The sequence below is a fragment of the Echiichthys vipera genome (assembly GCF_963691815.1).
Source record: "Echiichthys vipera genome assembly, chromosome: 15".
NCBI lineage: Eukaryota > Metazoa > Chordata > Actinopteri > Perciformes > Trachinidae > Echiichthys > Echiichthys vipera.
Genome location: NC_139840.1, coordinates 7,575,110 through 7,598,178, shown reverse-complemented (window position 1 = coordinate 7,598,178; position 23,069 = coordinate 7,575,110). Strand labels below are relative to the sequence as shown.

At 42.7% G+C, this 23,069-nt stretch overlaps 1 protein-coding gene across 3 annotated transcripts; it reads left to right on the top strand.

Moving 5' to 3' along the window:
- The first annotated feature begins 181 nt into the window (after window positions 1-181).
- Window positions 182-21,488, top strand: zzz3 (zinc finger, ZZ-type containing 3). Of its 3 annotated transcripts, none has more exons than XM_083929126.1 (12): window positions 182-282; window positions 7,573-9,508; window positions 12,673-12,811; window positions 13,259-13,406; window positions 13,512-13,624; window positions 14,336-14,407; window positions 14,802-14,903; window positions 15,342-15,437; window positions 16,104-16,253; window positions 18,102-18,236; window positions 18,420-18,520; window positions 19,906-21,488. In XM_083929126.1, the coding sequence occupies exons 2-12, from the start codon at window positions 7,638-7,640 to the stop codon at window positions 20,048-20,050; spliced, it is 3,072 nt and encodes a 1,023-aa protein (XP_083785252.1). In that variant the 5' UTR covers window positions 182-282; window positions 7,573-7,637; the 3' UTR covers window positions 20,051-21,488. The 3 variants fall into 3 exon arrangements, with proteins under 3 accessions (XP_083785252.1, XP_083785253.1, XP_083785251.1); XM_083929127.1 differs by lacking the exon at window positions 182-282 and adding an exon at window positions 1,251-1,291; XM_083929125.1 differs by lacking the exon at window positions 182-282 and having other exon boundaries at window positions 7,560-9,508.
- Window positions 21,489-23,069: the final 1,581 nt, after the last annotated feature.

The window sequence follows — 23,069 nt, the reverse complement described above, 5'->3', positions numbered from 1 at the left end:
AGGTAGAGTCGTTGGTAGATGATAAACAGTGGTAAATTAGAAAATAAAAAGTCACCTATGTTATGCATTGTCCATCATGAAAAGTTTGATAAAGAATCATCAATTAAGTGAGGTGACCCCGAACAGTGGGTGACCGACTGCACTCTTGGCAGGGGCAAAATGTACAGTATAGTGTTGCATTTTGAGGAGCGCGGTGGAGTCGGCACACACCCCGGCTAACGCTAGTTGACTGGATTGAAAACATGGCTGCGGCCGAACGTGCAGCAAATTTACGGAAGTGAGGTATGTGCAATTCTTGAGCTACAAACGCTATTTAGAAGTGTACCTCTAGGTCAGTGCTTGTAGTAGAGCAAATGACAAAATCTCAATGTATTAGTCCACTAAAAATGTCTATCACCGGCATTGTTGGCAGTGTACAAATACATCGGCAAAGTTATGCGCGGAACAATCAGCTAGCTCGGCTGGCTAATACGAGGCTGCATCAGCTAGCCGCAGTTGCTAACTGGTTACTAACATAGGCTACTAACTGCCGTTTAACCGCTGTGCTAGTAACCGTTAACCCTGTCGCTTCTGTCTGTGCTTATCAGCTGAAATCAACCCTTGGCGAAACACAATGTCAGTAGCAACTCCCTCCACCCGTTTGTGATACTGGTGGACTTAAGTCTCTATCAGTTGTTGGGGTAGTTGAGCTAGCATGTAGCCGCGGTTAGTAATGCTACCAGAGGGGCTACATCTGAACCCGCCACGACTCTTTCTGCACGATGCAGCTTCACCACAGGGACAACCAGGGAAGATAACGGTAGACAACCAGGCTAACGAGTCGTTCACAAGAAAGGAAAACGGGCTTTTAGAGTGAGGTGTACTTGTTCGCTGTGTGTCAGGGAAAGCGTGGGAAATAATATATGAATTTCAAGGGTGCAACAGTCTGCAGTTTGGTGTCTGAAGCGTTAATGTGATACATGTAGCCCTGAGAGCTAACGGTAAGTTAGTTTGCTGAGGTTAGCTCTAAGGCTAACTAGCGAGCTAACGTTAGGTCCAGTAACGTTCGCCTGGAAGTTGGTCCGTGCTAACGTTTAGCCTGCTCACTAGCTCCATGGACCAACTGGGTTGTTTTGCCCTAAACGTGTGGTTGTAGTTTTTACTTTGAACTTCGCCTGCTGCAAACTAACTCAACCAGCAGCACGCGCACCTGCACATGCAATGTTGTCTAGTTTAACAGTGTCCAACTTTGTCGACATGAGCTCGCGGCAGCGGACCATCTGGGATGTTGGGATTTGAGCGGTTGCCATCGGTATGTATATCAACAACACTTCGTGGATTGTTTTGTTGCCAGTAGGCCCTGTGGAAGCGTTGAACTACAGGTCAGCAACCGAGATAAACAGCCTTACAAGGCGGTTGTTTACCATAAAACACGTCTTACTATAAACTCATTTAGCTTAGCTGGTTTGGCAACAACAGCATTCACAGTTAGCTAATGAGGTGTTTACTTCTGTGTGGCTGGAGGGAAACTTGCTGCCTTTTAAATCTCAATGAAACCAGTGTTTCGTCTGTGATGGCAAATGACCCGTGTGTTAATCCTGGTCTGTCATGATAATAGTATTGCAATCAGCACGTGTTACCATAACTTCACAACCAAACGCGCCTTAGTGGAAACAGGAAGTGGTTTGATTGAGGATTACAATCACACATGGGTCCTGTCTGAGTAACTGCGGACTAGTAACACATTCAGGCTTTGACACACACCATACATGGTTAAAGTGCTGCCTATGAAATAAGTCCAGTGGATATACGTTATGACCTATTGTGTTAGGTGCAAAATGTTAACTTAGTGCCTGTGATGTTTACTCAGACGTGGTGTGCTGAGATGTTCCTTGGGCAGGGGTCATTTTAAACTTGCTTGTATCTCATTTAATAGAAGTTATCACAGTTAAATGTTTATATATGGTCAAAAAGATAGCCACAAAAATCTGACATATTTCACATCAGTAACTGTCAGACACCATCATATACCAACCAAAAGAGAGAGAGAGAGAGAGAACACAAATCAAATGCCGGTATTCAAGCAGTTGTTCCCATCCTTTTTGGCATTTGACCCCCATAAAACAAAACAATGTGACCCCTTGTTAGACATTGGTCTTATTGTTGACATGATTTACAAGCGGTTCAACCAAAGATCTTTTTCTTCTCCTCTTCTTTAATACGTTTTGCTCTTCAGAGAAGTTATCTTTTCCAGGTTTTGAAACACTGGCCTAAGGTTTATCTATTTTAATATAAATACTGTGAATACCTTAAAGCCGTTTTCACATATGAACCCTGGACAATCAGGTGTGGACATAGTCCAGAGTTTCCCTTTCACAGATGTGGCACACAACCAGAGATTCTCTGTTAGATGCGCTCTCTTACTGGAAATACTCTGGTCTGGTATAAACAAGGGGCGGTTATGGTTATAGTGTGCAGGAGGTTGGAATGACACGGATTACACTGCAATGACGGAGCTTGTTCTTAATTTGGTAATTAATAACAGAGTCTCTTGTTGTTTCTTGAATTAGACTGACGGATTTGGCGTCAGCCCTTACCGACAGAGGTTCCACAATCTCATTATCGCTCCAGTTTGACATTTCTGTTACTGTCTTTGTGTAAATCAGAAGAGTTCTTCTGATACCAATATTAGTATCAGTATTGGAAATGCCTCCAATACTGCCTAAAATTCTGGTATCAGAATCGGTGAGTATGCAAGTCTGTGCACCACTCCTATACCACGTAATTTGTTGTAGTTTATTTATGTACTTTTTATGCCACTTGGATAATAACTAGATAATAAAATTATAAAGTTCTGTGGCATTAATTCTCTTTATTTATAACCTGAGCCAGATCATACAACAATGATAGATATCCTATCACATACATACAGGGTTAGTTGTGTACAACTGTTAAAAAATAATATCATCCGTATTTATTTAACAAGCCAGGACCGGATCTGGACTCGGTACTGGCCGATAAGCAAGTTTAGGTATCGTAAAGGGAAAAAAAGTTATCAGATAGGGGTGGGAATTAGGGATGGGCATTTGATTAAATTGTCTTAGTCGATCGTAGGGAGAATTAACGATAGTTTTTCGATTAATCATTAATATGTTTACATTAAAATTAACTATAATTTATGCTATATTCAAAATGCAATGAGAATACAAAACACAGCGTGTTTTCCACATTTAGATCTTTATTATTAAATGAACAACTCATGGGGAAGTTCCTGATGCATTCAACGATTACACTTGATATGCGCTACTGTGCTCTAAAGTAGCGAAGCCTGCTGGTGCTCATAAACAAAACTGACCCTCGTTTTTTCCCAAAATAATAATAATATGAATGATAATGTAAATACTCATACTAATATTAATACAAACAAACAATCATGTTATAACTTAACCAAAAATATATCATAGCCTACTTAGTTCGGACAGGTTTTGCCAAATGTAACTCAAAAATGAACAAAGGCACACAGTCGAGAAAGAGGGTGATTGCCCTGCGATAGACTGGCGTCCTGTCCAGGGTGTACCCCGCCTCACGCCCAATGTCAGCTGGGATCGGCTCCAGCCCCTCCGCGACCCTGACCCCGGGATAAGCGATTGAAGATGAATGAATGAATGAATGTTACAATGATGAAAAACTCACATACAACTTCAGCACCAGTCTACTGATTTTTGTTGAGAAAGATGAGCATGTTAACATGCTCTGGAGTCAGACGTGACCGCAGCCTGGTGACCGTCAGTCCAGCCGCCAGAAACACCCACTCTGAGGGCGTACTCGCACTGTCCTTCCGCACCGCGACCCGGGCTTTAGGGTACTTGTCCCCCCCCCCTCTCCCCCCGCGCCCCAGCCCCTTTTGTACTCACACTGCCTGGGCCGGCTAATGCTTCTTGCTGTCCATACGCCATCACGCCGTAACACGTCACACGCATTGATCGCGTGTGTGTGGCTTTGTTTACAAATCTTCCCACAGACCTTGGAGTTTTTGTGCGTCTTGTCGACCGTTTTTGAATATTTTCATCTGACCAAATCTGCAGTAAACACTCCACCTCCGCACCACACCAACGTGAACCATTCACCGCCATTGTTCATTCATTCATTCATTCATCTTCAACCGCTTATCCCGGGGTCGGGGTCGCGGGGGGCTGGAGCCGTCAATTCACCTGAATATGAGCAGCTGGGCTCACTCAGAGATTTCACGGACTTAGCACATAGGAGCTGGTAGAGTAAATTCCATTTAACGTCCCGTCTGAGTCATTCGGACATTTGCACTCTCACATACAGCTCTGCCAGGTAATTTCTAGAATGTTTCAGGTTTGCAGTGCAATGGGCTTCTGACTCATAGTCTGATGGTAGTTCACTCCACATCCTAGGAGTTTATTTATGTTTGGCCCTCAGAACAAAGTTCCTGCATATTTACTTTAGTTTAGACTGGAAAGAAGCAAAGTTGTACGCTTTATTTTACTACATTTCTGACATTACAGTCTGACTTAGTCAGATTTAAGCAATAACAACTTGCTTTATATGGTTTCATGGATGTAAAACATATTCTGATATTTCCAACAGGCACCTGAAGGCAGCATTAGATGTTCCTTAATTAATTATTATTTGAAACCTTGCCATCTGTGCCAACAATGTGTTAATTATTGGGACAAGGAAGTGTGAGCAAATGTTTCATATAGTTAAATAGCTAAACTGTTACCCTGGTCATTTTGAAGTAGTGATTAGTTTTCTAGTTTTTGAGAGCAGGTCAGATGAGCAGACTTAATTAGTTTTGTCAATTCAAGTCTAAGGGTGAGTGCTCAGTCTGAATAACCTGCTCCCCCCTCTGTTTTCCCTTCTCTCTTCTTTTATGCATGGACAAATCACATTAGCTTTCCCGGCAAGAGTCTAGTCTTTAGCGGGGTGTGAGTAATATGTGCATGTGGTAGTGCTTGTTCCAGGTGTCTATTATGTTTGCTCCCTGAAGGAATATTATCAAAATGTATTCGTAGCTAGGATAGCCTTTGGCTTTGATGTTGCTGTGTTAGCATAGTGTAGGAAAGGGAGGAAGTGTCCCAGGAAAGGCAAATTGGAGCTCTTTTTTTAGATCAGTTTTGACAGAGGTTGGTCCGCAGATGGATGGACTTGGAATTAATATAAATGAGCAACATGTTCACAATGCTAACTGATGCATTATTTTCTCCTCTACAGTGGGATTCTATAGTCCCTTTCACACGTGCACTGCAAACCTAATATTAGACATTACCCGTCAGGCCTGTATGTGAGAGTGCAAACATGCGAATCAGTTGGACTTGACATCAAATTGACTTTACTCTGTCGGCTCCCTAGTACAAAGACCATTTAATCTCCAAGTGAGCCCATATGTGAATAGAGCAGCTCATTATCCAGTGTATTCATGGATAGCTAGCAGGCATCTTGATGACTTTTCTTTTTTGTTGCAGCCAACAGTGAAGATGGGTAATTTACACAAAGACTTCAACTTAACTTGTGTCTGTAATGGCCGACACCAAAATCATCATACAAATTTGAGGGCAACGGCAATGGACTTGATTGTTTATGACCAAATTACTAACTGGCTCTGTCAAGTGTAATCCGTGTCACGTCCTGCCTCCTGCACACTCTACCAGGGAATAACCCTCAACTAAACCAAACAGAGTATTTCCAGTAAGTGAGAACACGTCTGACACGGGATAATATTTTGTAGCGTGCTACATGTGTAATAATGAAACTCTGGACTCTCTCCGGGACTGTTTCTCCTGACATTGTCTGTGGTTCATATGTTTAAACATCTTATGACTATATCTCATCTTCTCCAAAAGACCAATTCTGTAATTCTTTAATGCTTATGTTTTATCTTGGATTTCTAAAAATAAAGATAATTTCACCAGTTAGTTACCACACTCCAGCCGTCTGCTCTGCTCTCAAGGGGTGAAGAATGTGATGATGAGAAAGCACTGATGAAACATTGCTCAGAATTCGATTTAAGATTTGAGTTGTTTTACATTTGGTGCTTATGCGATAGTAATGGCTCACTAGCACAAATACTGATGATTTTAATGTAACATGGATCTTTAACTAATGTATGATATGAAGTGAAATAAAATGTAAGGTGCATCATAAGTATGATTCCTCTAACATTTAATTTATGCTAACTGGCTTCAATTCAACACCTCACCATCTGTGTTACCAGTTTCCTCGGATACTGTACATACACTCATATGTGTATGCATGGGTCAGAGTTTCTGTAGATGTCGTTAGTTAAATTTTGTCATGAAGTGACACAAAAATCAAATTTATGCTTGGAAAGTGGTATATGTACATTTCAAGCCCTTTTTTGTGCATATGAGGCGGTTATGAATGAGGCCACTGCTGACAGGCTGACATGCTGGAGGTTGTAAGCATGAGTTTGACAGGTTAGAGGGGTTTTGTGTGGTGTGTAAAACGTTCTAAATTAAAATGTTGAAATTGAGAAGTTTGGACTGCTGTACCATGCAGTGGAAAAACTGCATTAGTGCCTGCCTGGTAGCATTTGGCTTGTATTTAATTTCCAGTTCACATTGTAAGCCAGGAGTTTTCTGAAAAATTCAAATACACAGTAATGCACTTCATCCGTGGGATACCTCAGGCAACACACACAGCAAATTTGGGAAGGCTTTGTTTTGTGCCTTCAATTCTGTCAGAGGTTTAGGACATGACGATTAACTTCCTAGAGTTGTCCACACTCTAAGCCTGTAAGCCTTGTGTAGGATTCTTGCTGTCGGAGCGTTTACATTTTTGTCCGTTCTGATAACTTGTGAAAGGATTGCAGCCTGTTGGTTCTCTGGCACACCTGTTGTAAAGAGATAAAGCTGTGTTATCTCTGCTGAATTGGTTGTAAGAATAACATTCTAGCTTCCATGTCAGAAATCAGTCAACCTGTAGACCATATGTTTTCATTATCTGAAGGAAATAAATATGCCTTCAAGGAAACATACACACATTTGATTTTATTTCCTTGTTATAAGTCATGTGCTTGGTGGCTTTTGTGGCTTTTGTCACCTTTATCTCTGGAGTAACCTAGCACATACAGATGAGTCTCAAAGCTGTGACATTTGAGAAGGGTCCAAGGAGACGTGTGATTGGTCATTAAGGCTAGATGGAAGATCTGACCCCATAGTTTCCAGTTATTTCTCCCGGCAGTTTAAGATCTTCCACCTTTTTTAAATGTATTTCCTTTGTACGGACCTTTGATAAGACGTATAGTATTGCCTCTGGACAGAAGGTGTTGCTGCGCTGCAATGACAGGAGAAATCAATAACCTTTTGGTGTGAGCTGAGAAATGACCTTAGTGGAATTCAACAAAGGCCTTTTGGTGAATGTTTTTATTTGAAAGGCCTCAGGGTACCATTCATGGATTAATTTTTATCATGGCTGGCCCGTGAAACCTATCAAACTTATAGCTGTTATAAAGGAAGTGCTATGGCATCACAATTGAGCTGCAAAGGATTGCAGTTTTCAGTGATTATTTTGCCTTAATGAAGTGCATGTGTGTGTTTTTTGCAGGTGCCCGCATTCTGCTGCAGAGGAGAGAGCACCAGGATGAGGAGACTGTAGGCACCCGCCATAGCATGGCCGCGTCCCGTTCCTCGCGTGTCACAAGGTCGTCAGTGGGGCTCAATGGATTGGATGAGAACTTTTGTGGTCGAACCCTCAGGAACCGCAGCATTGCCCAGCCGGAGGAGACCTCGGTGCCTCCTCTACCAAGGGCCCGCTCACCCAAGAAGAAGCAGGACAGCAAGCAGGAGTCGAAGCAGGACAGCAAGCAGGAGTCGAAGCAGGACAGCAAGCAGGACTCGAAACAGGACAGCAAGCAGGAGTCGAAACAGGACAGCAAGCAGGAGTCGAAGCAGGACAGCAAGCAGGAGTCGAAGCAGGACAGCAAGCAGGAGTCGAAGCAGGACAGCAAGCAGGAGTCGAAGCAGGACAGCAAGCAGGAGTCGAAGCAGGACAGCAAGCAGGAGTCGAACAAGGACACCAAACAAGACATTAAGCAGGAGTCAAAGCAGGATGCTAAACAAGACACAACGCAAGATGCCAAGCATGACACAAAGCAGGACACTCAGCAGGATGGCCAGCAGCAGGCCTCGCTGCAGGGAAAGGTAACTGACTCGAATGCTTCTCCCGCTGAGGCGGAGCAATGGCCCTGCTCCAGGAAACGGGGTGTGTCCTGTTTAGAAAAAGACATTATTCCTGAGAAGTCTGAGAACTGTGATAGAGGGAAGGGGGCGCGGGATGTCTGTCCTCAAATCAAAAGGGCAAAGCGATCCTCCCGCTCTGGAGAGTCTCAGGGACACGAGGAGGACCCTGAGCCTCTGAAACCTGAAAGTCCGGACTCTGTCCCAGAGCCTAGCAAGGACAACAGTTGTGAAGAATTTACCAGCCAAAACTCTGCTAACGCAGCTCCTGCCTCACCTGTCCACAGTAAAGAGGAAGGTGACCTGACAGGGGGGAAAGCAGACGATGGTCACGTGGAGTGTGACGGGGCAGCTCAGCCCCCGAATGCTCACAAGGCCTCTAATGGACTCATAGAGAATAAAGCAGAGGAAGCTAGCACACTCTGTGAAGAGCCTAGTGCAAACCCCACCTCTGCCATCATCTGCCCGTCGCTGCTCAATGGTAGTCAGACGGGAGCTCCCTCATCCCCTGACCCCGCTGTGCCTTGTAGAAACTCTGTCCCTGTGCAGATGGAGGTCTCTGGCTCAGGGGAATTGCCAGCCTCATCCACGCTGACATTTGAGGCTCTTCCAGAAGATCCTCTCCCCGAGTTGATAGTGGCCAAGGAACAGGAGGTGGAGGAGGTGGAGGTAGATGTGGTGGGCGACTCGTTGTGTCTAGCCCACGAGGAGCAGGTAACAGAGTGTGAGAACAACACCAACGGCCGGCCGCTAACACCAGTGCAGGAAGCTGCTGCCTCCAACTCCTCCACTACCAACATGAACAATAGTCCAATCAACAACAGCAACTCAGGAGAAACTACACCCCCACTAGAAACACCCCCCTCCCCCACAGAGCCAGGGTGCAACCCCTCAATATCCAGCACGCCCCCCTCTTTCACAGAACTCTACGAACATAGATACACCCTGCGGACTTCACCCAGGAGGGCTGCCACTGGTGGCAAGGCCTCCTCCTCCAAGCTCAGTTCTCCTCCCAGAGACAATGGTCCCCTCAGGGAAGAGGGGGAGGTGGTGGTTGGTTTGGAGGACTGCCCTGTGGTGGAGGAAACTGCTCCCTCAGACTCTGTTGGCCCCTCCAATGAGGAGCCGGTCTCTGTGGATCCTGGAGACAGGGCAGGTGGTGAGGACTGTCTACCTGTGGAGAGCAAAGAAGCTGAGCAAAGCAAGGAGCCGACACAGAGCCAGACTGAAGAGGAAGAGGAGGAAGAGGAGCCAGACGTGTATTACTTTGAGTCGGACCACCTGGCTCTCAAACACAACAAAGAGTATGTGGGAGCTCCCTGGGGATTCTGCTCTCTCTTCTTTTGTTGATGTAGCTCTCACACATGTTGATCACTGTATTCTGTGATCATTGGGTTTTGAATGAACCAGGCGCGTTTGAGTTTCTATGTACTAATATATAATGATGTTTTGAAAGTGCTGAACATAAAACCACAAGCATTTTTCAGTTGAGTCTTAGAGTTAGACACGCAGGAAAATCAGTGTTATTGTGTCCAAAACACGGTTGATGATGCTTGTGTGTTTTTGGGCTGCATCAGTAGTAGTGTGTAATGACCCATCCTCACAGGTTTAATATGTTTGAGCTTTTTCTCTTCTAAATCTTTTTGTTTAATTTAAATAACTGTTAAAACCCTGAAAAAGGTGAAGCTTTCAACCTCCTTATTTTGAAAACAGAGTCTATTTATTATTTTTCCTTCCCCCATTTATTGCCACACAACCCCAATAGACAGTGTGCCATGTCACATTATTCATGATAATACTTGCATAACTTTTAATATAAAAAGTATAAGCAATATTGCGACTTGATGCAATTACATCATACCATTACGCACAAAAGTTTAAATAACAAAATTGCTTCTGACAAAGTCAATCATATGTGATGATGTCACATCAATTCAAAATGGAGGAAGATCCTCGGAGGTGGTTCTGTTTCTGGAAGTCAGATGTGGAACAAACTATGCAAAATATGTCACAAAAGGATTGTCGTTAAAGGTAGCAGTACCACAAATCTGTTCCATTACTTATACCACCACCCAGTGCTTAACACTGCAGTCAAGCCATCCTCCTTATTATCGAATTAGGCCCTGTGTTGTGCTGCAGTATCTGTATATATTGGGCTTTAAGGTAAGAGCATGTAAGAACTGACTTCAAAATAAAATCAACCATCCAGTGAATATGACTTCACATTCATTCAATAGGTCAGTCAGTTTTGCTATTATATATATAGATATATCTATATATATCTATCTATATAAAAAAAAACTCCTGCGACCCCTGTTAGGGACAGGCGGTTGAAGATTATAGATGATGCATAGATGGATATTAATAAAACAAAATGAGTAAATCTAAAATGCAAAATCCAAAAAAACATGTCATGTTAAATGTCATGATCTGTGTTCCCTCTTAATTCAGATTAATTTACTAGAAGGCTCACGCTGGTATCGTCATATGGATCAAATGGTTAAAATCTAACTTATTTTATTTTAAAGAGAATATGAAAATATCAATACATATATTTATATATTATAGTATTTTGCAGCATAGCTTAAAAAATACTGAGTTAATATTTGTAAGCGTTATCGCAGAGCCCTAATAATTGGATCTGTGTAGAATGAATGAGAAAAAACGAGATATCGGTGAGCCTCAAAATAGAGCTTCTGCCTTATTGTTCAGGTTTTACATTTGAAGCATTTTAATTTCATCTTCAATCTGGTGCCGTGATTGTGTGACTTGGCTGCCAATTGTCAGCTTTCCAAAGCCCATGGAGATTGGATGTTAAGATTACTCTGCTGATTGCCTCCATTCTGTCTTTTCTCAGTAAGATGAGTTGTTTTGGAAGAAATGTATTTGTTCCTGGTTGGTTTGTCAGTTGTCAGACAAGACAGGATATTTATGTTGGCAGACAGGTCCCAGTCAGGCACTGCTTACTGCCGTCAGGTCAGCTGATTCTTGATGCATCTTCATGGGGGGAAGGGCAGGGGTCGCTTTGTATTTGACACCAGTATTGGTGAATGTTTCAAATTTTGAGAATGGCTTTAGATTAAGAGTTCGCTGCTCCCATATTGCAAGGCAGTTCGATCAAGTTTTATGTTGTGCTGAGTAAAGAGTATTTTTGAAGGATCAGATCGATGCAGTTAGGGGTCATTTCTAGGGAAGCATTACTAGTCATTTTAGGGTTGCTGTATATGGATAATTGGCACAGTCATGATTGATGTCTAAAAAGAACATCTTGTATTTTTGTTTTACTTTGATACAGTTCCTTCCTTTATCATGTAACTATTTAAAAAAAACTTCATTATCAGAGATTAACATAGCAACAACATTGTCTTGGCCAGTTTTCATTTGGCACCTGTGTCTGTCAGTGGACCTCAGGCCCAGTAGGTGGCAATGGTACACCAGGTTTGTCCCTGGACACCTGGCTGGAGTCCAGAGAGCGGCGAAGCAGAGCCAAGTCCTCCTCATTTCCCGTAAACAGATGAATGCACAGGTCATCTGTTCATCGAAGGAAGTCAGGATGCTTTCGGCTTTCCTTTGCAGAGAGTTTACATTTGATCCAGAATCACTGTGCAATACAGAAAATGTGCCATGTGATGCCACTGCTGCAGAGACAGCGTTACAGTTTGCACTGAAGCACTGCTCACACTGATGCTGTGCGAGGTCTACAGTGCTCCTAACCCAGCTGACTTGTTCGATTGTTTTGCTTTTAGGATTTTCAGTCCACTTGCAGCTGTTGAAATAAATTGTGTCCTCTGCATTGATTTTCATTCATGTCCTGTTAGGGGAGATTGATCCACTCTGCTTCACTGAGCACTTGCATTAGGTTATAGCCATGTAGGATGCTGTCACATTCCTGTCGATTCCGCCTGCTTCTCCACGCACTGTAGGGCATCTGAGTCAGTACCACACTTAGTCACTGACAGCTCAGTTTGCAACTCTTCTGTTGCCCCAGAGGGTGTGAGTGGAAAGGTCAGATGTGTACAGCGTAGAAGTCTCCTCGAGCACTACAAAACCAAAGTGTTTGTCATGCAACGGTTTTGATATTGCTATGAAATCTGAATGATGTTCACAGTTACAGATCAGTAAAGTGTTTTAGTGGTTTAAGTGAATTTTCTATTACTGTTTATATTGTGAGTTATTTACCAGCTGCAGTTCCTGATTGGCTACACTGGAAAAGTGACTCCTGAAGAGGTTAATTTCCAAAGCAGCTGATTTGTTTTTTGATGTATCATTGTGGCACACACTATGTCTTGTAAATGCGTTATTTGCAGAATAAGTGGAAATGATTCGAATGTGCCTTGCACCATGGTTGAATTATTCATGGTCTGGGGTCTAAAAGTTAGATGCACTGCAGCATTGCAAGTGTCAAGTTGAATAATGTAAGCGGTCCCTCCCTTCCACTGTTGTCTAACCTCGCTTCCCTCCATGTCAGTTATCAGAGGCTGCTGCAGACCATCGGAGTCCTCGAGGCCCAGCGCACGCAGGCCATCCTGGACCTGGAGACGTTGGCGCGTCACCAGAGAGAGGCACTCGGAGAGCCCATCAGCTTTGTGGAAAAGCTGCAGAAACGGGTGAGAAACATACAGACCTGTATTCTTGATGAACTGTAACTCTTGATATAATCCAATACAACTGTTCTGCTATGAAGTTCACTTTTATGGTGCCTATAATGCCAACTTTCTTGTTAAAATTTTCATAGAAGTGTTAATTCAATTATATGTGTTAGCATTGGGGTCATAGAGAGGTGTTTCCAATATCCTGGCCCTCCCATAGATGTAAATTGGAATTAGAAACACTTTTTTTTTATGTTCATGTTGAAGATTGGCATTTTAAGAGCTGAATGGAAACCTTTTTATAGGTTGATGCACAAAATGGGATATGGAAAAACATTTGCCGAATGAGTTCTGATGTAGCGAACTCTCATGACTGACCAGCTGTTTCCGCTGATGGCCTCTGCACTGATATTCACATAATACATTTGTAAATGGATTTTGTCCTCCCATTCTCGTGACCTTCAGGTTAATTTGGGCTTGCCGTGTCCTCAACGAGTCGTCCAGCTCCCTGAGATTGGATGGGAGCAGTACACCTCAGGCCTCGGTGACTTTGAAAGAGAGTTCTGTGACAAGAAACGCAAAACCAGGCGGCTAAAGCTAATCTTCGACCAAGGCATGTATAAAATGTATCTTTGTCTTCGTGTGTATGATAACCGGAACACCAGAGGGGTTCGTTTGCCATTTAAAATGAAAAATTCCGCTCATTTCCTCCTTTCAGGTTTGCCTGCTCGACCAAAAAGTCCTGTGGAGCCCAAGAAGGAAGGTGAATCGTCCACCCTGTACTCCTCTCTGCCCACTAGTGACGCTCCAGAGAATGGCAGGCAAGCGCAGGTATGACACACACACACACACACACACACACACACACACACACACACACACACACACACACTCTGCTGTGATTGTCTCCCAGTATATCATTAGTGCAGACGCAGCTACATCCGTTCTAACTGTAGCTGGTGAGTCACTGATCTCCTGCTGGTTGGCCTACAAATCATCAGGTTATTACCATTTTACACGTCTAGCTCCCCTCCAACCTCATCTCCCTCATTCTTACTCCTTGGCAGAGTTAAGCATGCAGCACATGAAAGCACAATAGATGGTATCTATGGAAACATGAGGAGCCTGCCTCTCCCACACCTCTGATTATGTCTTATTTTTGGCCTTTGTTATGTGTGTGTGTCTTTCCCACATTGTATAAGCAGCAAGGTTTCACTTTTGATTGATTGTTGGGATTAGATGTCGCAGAGCGCTTAGCACGGAGTGAACAACTTGATTAATTCTGTTGCTCTCCCTGTTTATATTATGCAGGCACATTTGCATTCTCTCCGGGTTACACTCTCTGAATTCTAACAGGATTTGGTTTGTCAGTCAAAAGTGTTGCTGTTTTGCTTCGTCTTCCCAATGACACCTCTCAGGTCTCATCTCAGCGGCTTCGTCTGTTAAATTGATGGATTCATATGCACAGATTCCTTCAGATGGTGGCGTGCCCGTTGTTTTTTGTATCTTTTAACGTGGATGTCACTCTTGTTTCCTTGACAGATGATCAGGGGGAGGATTTGTCACCCAAACAAGTCTCATACATTTAACCAGCTGTGGACTGTGGAGGAACAGGTAGGTAGCATTTGTGTGAGATGTTGCACAAGGTTTTAGTGTCTGCAGGATCACATTGAAGATTTTTTTTCACAACACTGTTTCTCATTTTGGATTTAGAAAACAATGATCAAACATCTCAAATATACAGAATTCTAGTCTGGAAAAGGATTATGATTTGGTGAAATGAGAGATAAATTAACATTATTATTTTTCGAAGCAACACAAATGTGTAATACTTAACACTACCCATCTGTTTCATATGCTAGTTTTGAATGGTGTATCCCTGTTTATTGATAAAAATCGTATTGGACACATTAGAAACTAACCTACCAAATGATGCATATTTTCATTGATGCAGTAAAGAAACTTGCCCTTACATGGTTTTTAGCTGTTTTTTTTGTTATTTTGATAGAAAAAACTTGAGCAGCTTCTTGTCAAGTTCCCTCCCGAAGAAATTGAGTCCCGAAGATGGCAGAAGATCGCTGATGAGCTGGGCAATCGAACAGCAAAACAGGTGACACAGGGAGCTAGGATTATCTGGAAAGATGCATGCCTGTTTGATCCCCATGCTTATTACCTGCTTAGTTTAGAATATTTGGTGTTTTTTTTCACATTTGAAAATGATACAAACACAATAACAGATCAGAGTTTGCTGGAGAGTCTTGAAGAAAGAAATCACACAGAAGCAGGACACTTCAAGATGACATGACTAAACCCTGACTTGGCTTAAATTGATTGATGTTGCCAGCCGGTTGTACCGCCGTCTTGTTTTATTAACATGTCCTGACATTTGTGTGCCTTTACTATATAAACAAATAAATCACATTGTGTGTATACTTAGCAGGACAAAAACAGACACCTTGGAGTACCTGGATCATGTATTGACCTGAATAACTTCAAGCAGCTGTTCCTCTCCTTAACGCAGCCGTTTTCCTGTGAAAAAACATTCCAGGTTGCCAGCAGGGTTCAAAAGTATTTCATCAAACTGACCAAAGCTGGTATCCCTGTGCCTGGAAGAACACCCAACCTGTGCATGTACACTAAAAAGGTAACTCATTACTCATTTACCAACCCCTTTAACCACACTGCGTTATTAATGTCATTTAAACAAATACTTTAGTTAAATGTGTTTTAAGTTAGGACTGAGCAATTCATTCAATATTGTTGCGTTTTGACTATAAATGAAACAAAACTGTGGTGATATTGTGATCGATACTGGATATTTGAGAGTTTTATTAAACAAACTAAATTAAAGTTGCTGTTATGACTTAAATTTAGTCATGAATGAACTGTGAAGATATCTACCTAGGAAATTAAACTTCTCTTAACGGCAAAATCTATTTGACTGTCAGCCAAAATATGCTGATACCAATGAAGCTGTGATGAGATAAAAACGGGGAGAGACATGCAGCAGGTCGGAGTCGAACCTGCGCTCCCTTGAGGTCCTTCAGCCACTTTACATGGGGTGGCGGCTCTAACCACTCAGCCACTCGCCGTATTTGTAAAAAAGTATTTGGTCCAACATGTGTGATGAAATCTGTCAGCATACTTTTTTATTATCATATTGAGTTCACCTTGCCCAGCCCTAATATTCCAATTTTGCAGGAAGTAGTAATAGTAGCTATTGTCTCAACTTAAATTAAAGTACAGTTCATGTTTAAGGGCACTTGTTAAAAACTGTCTGCTCTTGTAACTGCATCTGTTTGTTCCTCAGGCATCCAGTAAGAGGCAGCACCACCTCAACAAGCACCTGTACCGGCCCTCTACTTTCCTTACCTCCTATGAGCCTCCGGTCTACATGGATGAAGATGATGAGCGCGCGGCGTATTACAGCAGCGTGCAGGACCCCTCTGTCGATGATTCGGTCAGTCCTCTGTCACATCACAAAACACGCATTACTTGTAGCCGTAATGCCTTTTCTTTATTTTAAATTACACTTATTTTTGCACACATCCATCTCCCTTTTATTTACCCAGGGAGATTATCTTGTAATTGATTCTATTCCCCCGACTTTTTCATGTCACTGATCAGCGAGCAGACTGTGGTACTTTTTAATTAAGCTTATCACAAGCTCACATTCCCTCTTCTCTCTCTCACCGTCCACAGTCTTATCCTCTCCTCCTCATGTAAGCAGTGACCTGTAAAATAAAAACTAGTAAAGGCTGCATGTTTTGTGCCTTGGGGAGCTTGTTTCCTGCCTGACTGGTCTATTTAAATCCTTTAAGGCGAGGCGAAGTAAGCAACTGCGTTCCCTGCCTTATCACTAAAGTCTGTTTTAATATGTCAGACTGTCCTTCTTAACTCCGCTTTAACACCTTTGGGTGAAATATGGCATATTGCCCTTGATCATGCACGTCTGTACGCTTTCTATGCTGCTGCACCAGCAACAGCGGTGCCCGGAGACATGATGTTTTCTGGTTGTGCGTACAGACCGACACTAGGATGTCTGTCGCGTTCTCGTTAATGTGATATCTCAGGGACCCTGGGGGGTGATTTCTTCAAATATGGCACTAACGTCGACTTGGAATCAAGGATAAGGATTAGAATGTAAAGGTCAAAGGCCATGGTCACATTGACCCCACAAAACACATTTTTGTCCATCACTTACAAACTCACGTTAATTATGACAACATTTCACACAAATGTCAAACAGGATAAAATGATATGAAGATAAGGTCAAGTGTGACATAATGTTTCTGTCCATTATTCAACACCATAACTCAGCAAACAAACAACAGAAGGGGAGACATTTGGTCTAATACTGAACTGGTGACACTAATCTTTCAAACTGCTGATTGTTTAGATCTTCTGTGCTGGTGGGTTGAAGATGTGTGGTAAGCATCCATGTTTGGTCAAAAAATACACTTCATCTGTTTTAAATTCCTTCAAAGACTTCACGTCATATATTATGTAAATCTGGACAGTTTGGATGTAATCTCCAACGTGACAGGCTGGCGGAGGCATGCAACATCAAGTTGGAAGTCTAGTTTTCACTTCAATCAGTTCAGCATGTACTGTCAAACGGCTAAATCAGAGCAGGGAGCCCGGCCAGCCTCGCCTCTCTCTCCATTTGAACTGCGCAACTCCTGATGCTCGCCGTTTCCCAACACTGACATTTTCTTTCTCTCCCTTTGATGGCGGTAACCTTTAAGTAGAACTGGGTCACTGTGCCCTGCTGAGAACACAGGCTACCGGCTTCACCAGTGCATTAACAAAACCTTTGCCATCGTCAGTATGAAGTAGTCACAAAGGTGCTGCCAGCATGCGCCGCAATAATTTCTCACTTCACCAGCTTGTCCTTTTACTTTGGCAGCATCTGCAATAAGGAATAAAAGTCTGCTGAGGGCAAATGCGTTGGTAGCTTGGCAGGATTGTCACATAGACTTTTCTTGTCAAGACCATGAAAAAATAAAATGTTGCACTTTGAACTTTTTTCATTCGGGTGATTTGAAAAGATGATTTTATTCTAACCTAAAACATAGATTGTTTATGGACACTTTGCTTTTGTTCAGCTAACATTAGAATGATCAATACCGGCAGCAAATTTGTCTGCAGGTTACAAAGCATCTAGAGATATTATCAGATTGGATAATTGGAGTCATGAAGTAATGTTTTGTTTGTGCATGTCCTGTTACCTATCGGTAATCATCCGTCTCTTTCTTACTATGCATGCACATTCACATATGTTTGTCCTTCCTTCCCCCAAACACAGGATGAAGAGGCTATACCTATGGAGTTGAGAAGCTTGCCGGAGTACAAAGAGCTTTTAGAGCTGAAGCGCCTGAAAAAACAGACGCTCCAAGAGATCCACGAGGACAAGGCCGGGATGCAGCATGTAGGCTTCAAGGTGAAGATTTTACACATATCTGTACAACACACTGACAGCATTAAAGCCAGACGTCTACATGTTAATATTCCCTCAGTGTATGAGAGGTAATGAAATCCCATCCTCAGAGTATACTGTGTTCTTTAACAGTATGCAATGGGTTTATACCGTCCCAAAGATGTTTGTGTGTTTGTTTATGTGCAGTGTGACGTCTGTGGCATGGAACCCATCCAGGGAGTGAGGTGGCACTGTCAGGATTGTCCGCAGGACAACTCTGTTGATTTCTGCTCCAACTGCTCCGACTGGTGAGATCCTGCACCTTTTTTATCATGAAAGTAAAATTGTCATATAGAGAATTGGTAGCTGGGTGATATATACCTTAAAATATTAAATTTTCTACCATAACAGTCGTTTTCATAGTTAATTGTGTGAACTGTCCCTTTTAATATCTACGGGCATTGTTGTCAATGAAAGGGAATGGCTGCTTTATGGCAAAAGGGATTTTATGAGTTTTGCATCAATGCAGTGGAAGCTGCAGTGACCTGCTGCCAGTGAGGTTCCTAACATTGGTATCATTTTAACTGGTGAAAGCGATGATTAGTGTCATCTTAAAATTAGAAGCTGCTACCCGAATGTTTTGTGCTCTGCTGTTTGCTCATCAGATAGAGGGAGAGATGAAACAGAGTTGTTAGAGTTGGAGTTTAGCTAATATTATATTATCTTGTCTTACTCAGTGATTGAACCCTGTAATAATTCTGTTCAGCCAAGTTATTTCTCACATTCACAAACATGGTTGCCATTTTAGTCACCTTTATGTTTTGAGTTATTAAGATACTTTGCTGTTATGTCAACTGTGAACATTTGATATAAAAGATGAAAATATACAAATGTCCTTTTTGTGTTTGGTTCAGGCTCATCTGGCTCTTTGTCAGTTTAATTCATTTGTTTGTCATGTTGACCGGTTAGTCGAACTTCTCACCCAACAGACAAACAACTTAATTTGCTTTGTGTCATCTCTGAAACAGCCTCTGCACATCGTCTTGTGCAGTTGTCTGGTTGCAGCTCTGACTATAACTGCATATATCCCTATTTTTATATGGTAAAAGGTGATGCCACTGCAACCAAAGACCAAGAAACAGTTTCCAATTTCTGTTTATTTTTTACTTATTTAAATGTAATCATATTTAGTTATTGTGATAATGCACCATGTGCTCTCTGATATCCTTAAAGGAGCCGTACTTCTAAACTACTAAATACTGAGAAAACGGTGGGCTGGGGTTGTCTCCACGCAGCTCTCACAGACCGTTCCTCATTCACGGCCCCATGCAGGCGCTGCTAGACCATCTATCAAAACAAAGAACAAAGACACTCTGATACCAACACACACACACACACACACACACACACACACACACACACACACACACACACACACAGGGAGAGTGACTTCATTCATCATATCATGCCGTTATATTACCAGAAAATATTTGTTTGCGTCTTCTGAATGTCAAGTATGTCGAGTAACGGGTATGATAGAAAAGCATGTCTCTTGGTTTTAAATACAGTTGAAATCAAATTGTTTAGCTTCTCCTTTGGACATTTACCACTTTTTATAACTTCAGTCTCGCTAGACTGAGACAGCGGCTCTTTCCCTGACGACATGTCGCCCTCTTTTCTGCTCATTTTCCAGTTTGTTCAAGACAGAGACCCACAAGCCTAACCACCACTTGGAACCGGTGCACCATCCAGACACCTTTCTGGACAGGGACTACTGCCTGCCGCAGAACACAGGCTACAACTACTTGGACCCTAACTACTTTCCAGCCAACAGATGACAGGGTCCCAGGCGCCTCTAGCTCCAGGCTCTCTCCACATATCCCACAGGCCACTCTGTGCATGGCTCCATCCTCCAAGTCCAAGATAACCGCTTAACCCGCCGCCAGGCAGGAAGGCCAGCAGGCAGGCAGACAGCCAGGGGCCTCAAAGCAGACCACAGTGCTGGGGGAGGGTGGGATGTTGGTAAACTGGCCTCCCTGACTCAAGCAAAGGGGCGGCCATGTTGGTTCCTCAAAACAAGGGGGCCCGGCTCCACCTCAGCCAGGTTAATCAATGGATCTGTGATTTGAAACGATTCACTATTTTAAACAAAGAAAGAAAAAAAACATAAAACAGAAGGCACACCGACATTCCCGAGCTCTGTGACTCCAGGAGGGCTTTCCCCTCATCGCCCTCCAGTTTACCTCCCTGTGCTGCTTCAAAACTGGAGAACTGACGATTAGTCTGGTGAAGCGCCACCTAATGGAGATGTGTGGTCATAGTGGACTGTGAAGTCATCAACTGAGATACACATTGGTGGTTTGTATGTGTGTATGTGGTCTCCGTGTTATGCAAGAGTGAAAAATGTTCTAGCTAGGTATCTGTAGATTGAGTATTTATGAGTCGCAGCTGCCTCAGCGGGAGTCGCTGTGCGGGAAGTCAGGCGGCGTGGAGCTCGACGCCGAGGTCGGTGTGTTTTCGGCCACAGACAGTAGGAAGTTCTGCTGAGTCACGTGACGTTCTGCAGACAGACCTGTATGTGTTAAACGGACTGTGCGCCATGTTTCAGCATGGAGCAAATCCCTACCACTGTCACACAACGCTGCTCTTTCACCTTTCAAACACACACACACTGACACACACTTTCATCTCAATTTCCTTTCCCTTTGCTCTCTAAACTAAAACACGTCTAACAAGGAAGCACTACATCACGGAGAGCAAATGTTTTTGAAGGCAGGCGAACGAGAACGTACGGAAAGCTCTTTATTTTCCTTTTTTTCTCCTCCCCCAATGTGTGCCGTCGTTGATCACGTTGAGTGTACAGGTATATGGTGAAAAGTAGCCAGCGCTAGTTGCTGTGTGCCATTTATTAAAACAGAAATTAGTTTTGTTTTTTGGAGGGAATTTCACCTCTGAACCAACTTCTCCCTTCCCGCGTGGCGCCATCGAACCCACATTGTCCTACATCGTCGATCCAGTCATCACACCTCTAGTTCTTCTTTAATTTTGCAGTCCACTTTAAAAGGTCCATTTAAAAGATTGTATTTTTATTAATCTATTTAAAAAAAAAGAATTGAGGTAGTGGTTGGTGCCTCCACAGTGGAACGACCCACACAATTTTATACACATAGATTTTGTTGTGCTTGAGTAGACACCATTTTGTATGGTTTTCGTCTCCTTCTCCTCACCCCCTTTCCCCTGCTTCAATATCTGTGTATAACAGTCTGTTCTTATGTAAAAAAAAAAATAATAATGTAAAAAAAAAATGTTAGAGGAGAATCGTGGAAATAAAAGTATGTGAAAATAGTGTTTCTACACCTGTGGTTGCTGCATTATTATTATTAATATTATTTAGACATTTGAGGACACACTATTGGACTTTGGGAAACTCATGTTTTCCGAGAAGCTGTAGTGCGCTCTTGAAGCAAAAATCATCCCATGGTCTTTTTCGGCACTTGCATACATCAAATAAACCATTGAGGCAGTTTTTTTTTTTAGTGTATAAACTATTAAATGTTATTTTGAGCAGTATTAGTGGTTAAAAAAGCCGTTTTAATGCCTTCACTGTAACGCTCGAGCTAATCAGTGTTAGCCACGTCCGGCTGTTAGTGACTGTCCAGGATTTCTCCATTAATAGTTTATACAACGGTCTCGGTTGCTTATTAACCGAGACCGTTGCAAAAAGTGGTCAAACTTCAGGATGATCCTATGATCACTGTCAAATGGTCACAACAGGGAAGTTCCATGGATCACTGCTGGATTAAGTCCTGTGACAAAATGTTATATAGACATTTACAAAACTTTTGTTGTAATAACTTCCCATAACGTCGTATGAAAAAACAACAAAAATGTTGAAATGAAAATGTATTTTCCCACGATACCATCAGCCTGGTTGCCTTTTTTTTATGTACTGACCACAAATACGTAAATCCAAACCTCTTCTACCTGCTTAAAAACTGAAATGTTATGCATTGTGGTCGCTTCAGATATTTGGTGTAAAAGTTTTCTGTTCTTTTTATAGAATGAAAGAAATGCAGAAATCTCCAGGTGTTGTCAAGATGTTCAAGCGCTGGTTTCTCTCCACTTATGCTCCCATCATGTGACCTTTGGTGGTCACTTCAAACACTCCCTGACATACGGAGTGATGCGGTTGAATGTCATGTTGCTGATGTCGGATCAATGTATTGTATCAGCTGAAAGGAGGACACGCAACATGTTTTTGTGCATTTTAAACGGGATATTAAACCCCTTATCCCCTTGTTAATGTTCATATAATCTCATCTCCTTTTGTTGTGATCTTCTCACCAGCAGATGGTGCTATCAGATCAGCTGTGACCGTTCCCTGTCCTCACACGCACGTGCACAAAACACCACACTCCCAATCCTCCGTTTAGCAAATGCACTGGCTTTATTGAACGTGAGAGACTCAAACAAGCACCTGTACGATGAGCTTGGAAACATACAAATGCGATATTGTTTAATACTCTTCATTTTTTCTGCTTTTTGTTTAATGCATAAAAGGAAATGAAGCTCGCTTGTGGTTCTTGCATGCTTGTTACGATATAGAGCATGTTGCTGTGCAGGAGAGCATGAGCACACACTGACATTTCCACTTTCTAGCACAGCGGGAACCCTCCCTCTACTCTTTCAGGGTGGGGGGGGGGGGGGGGTAGAACGATTTCACATTCAACTAGAAAAATGCTCTCAGTCACAGCAGGGAATGGTATTTTCTCAGTAAAGTCATCTGCCTTAGTCCGGCAGTTGGCAGCATATAATGAGGTCGATGCAAGAGAGGGACAATGCAAGTGGGTGAAGCAG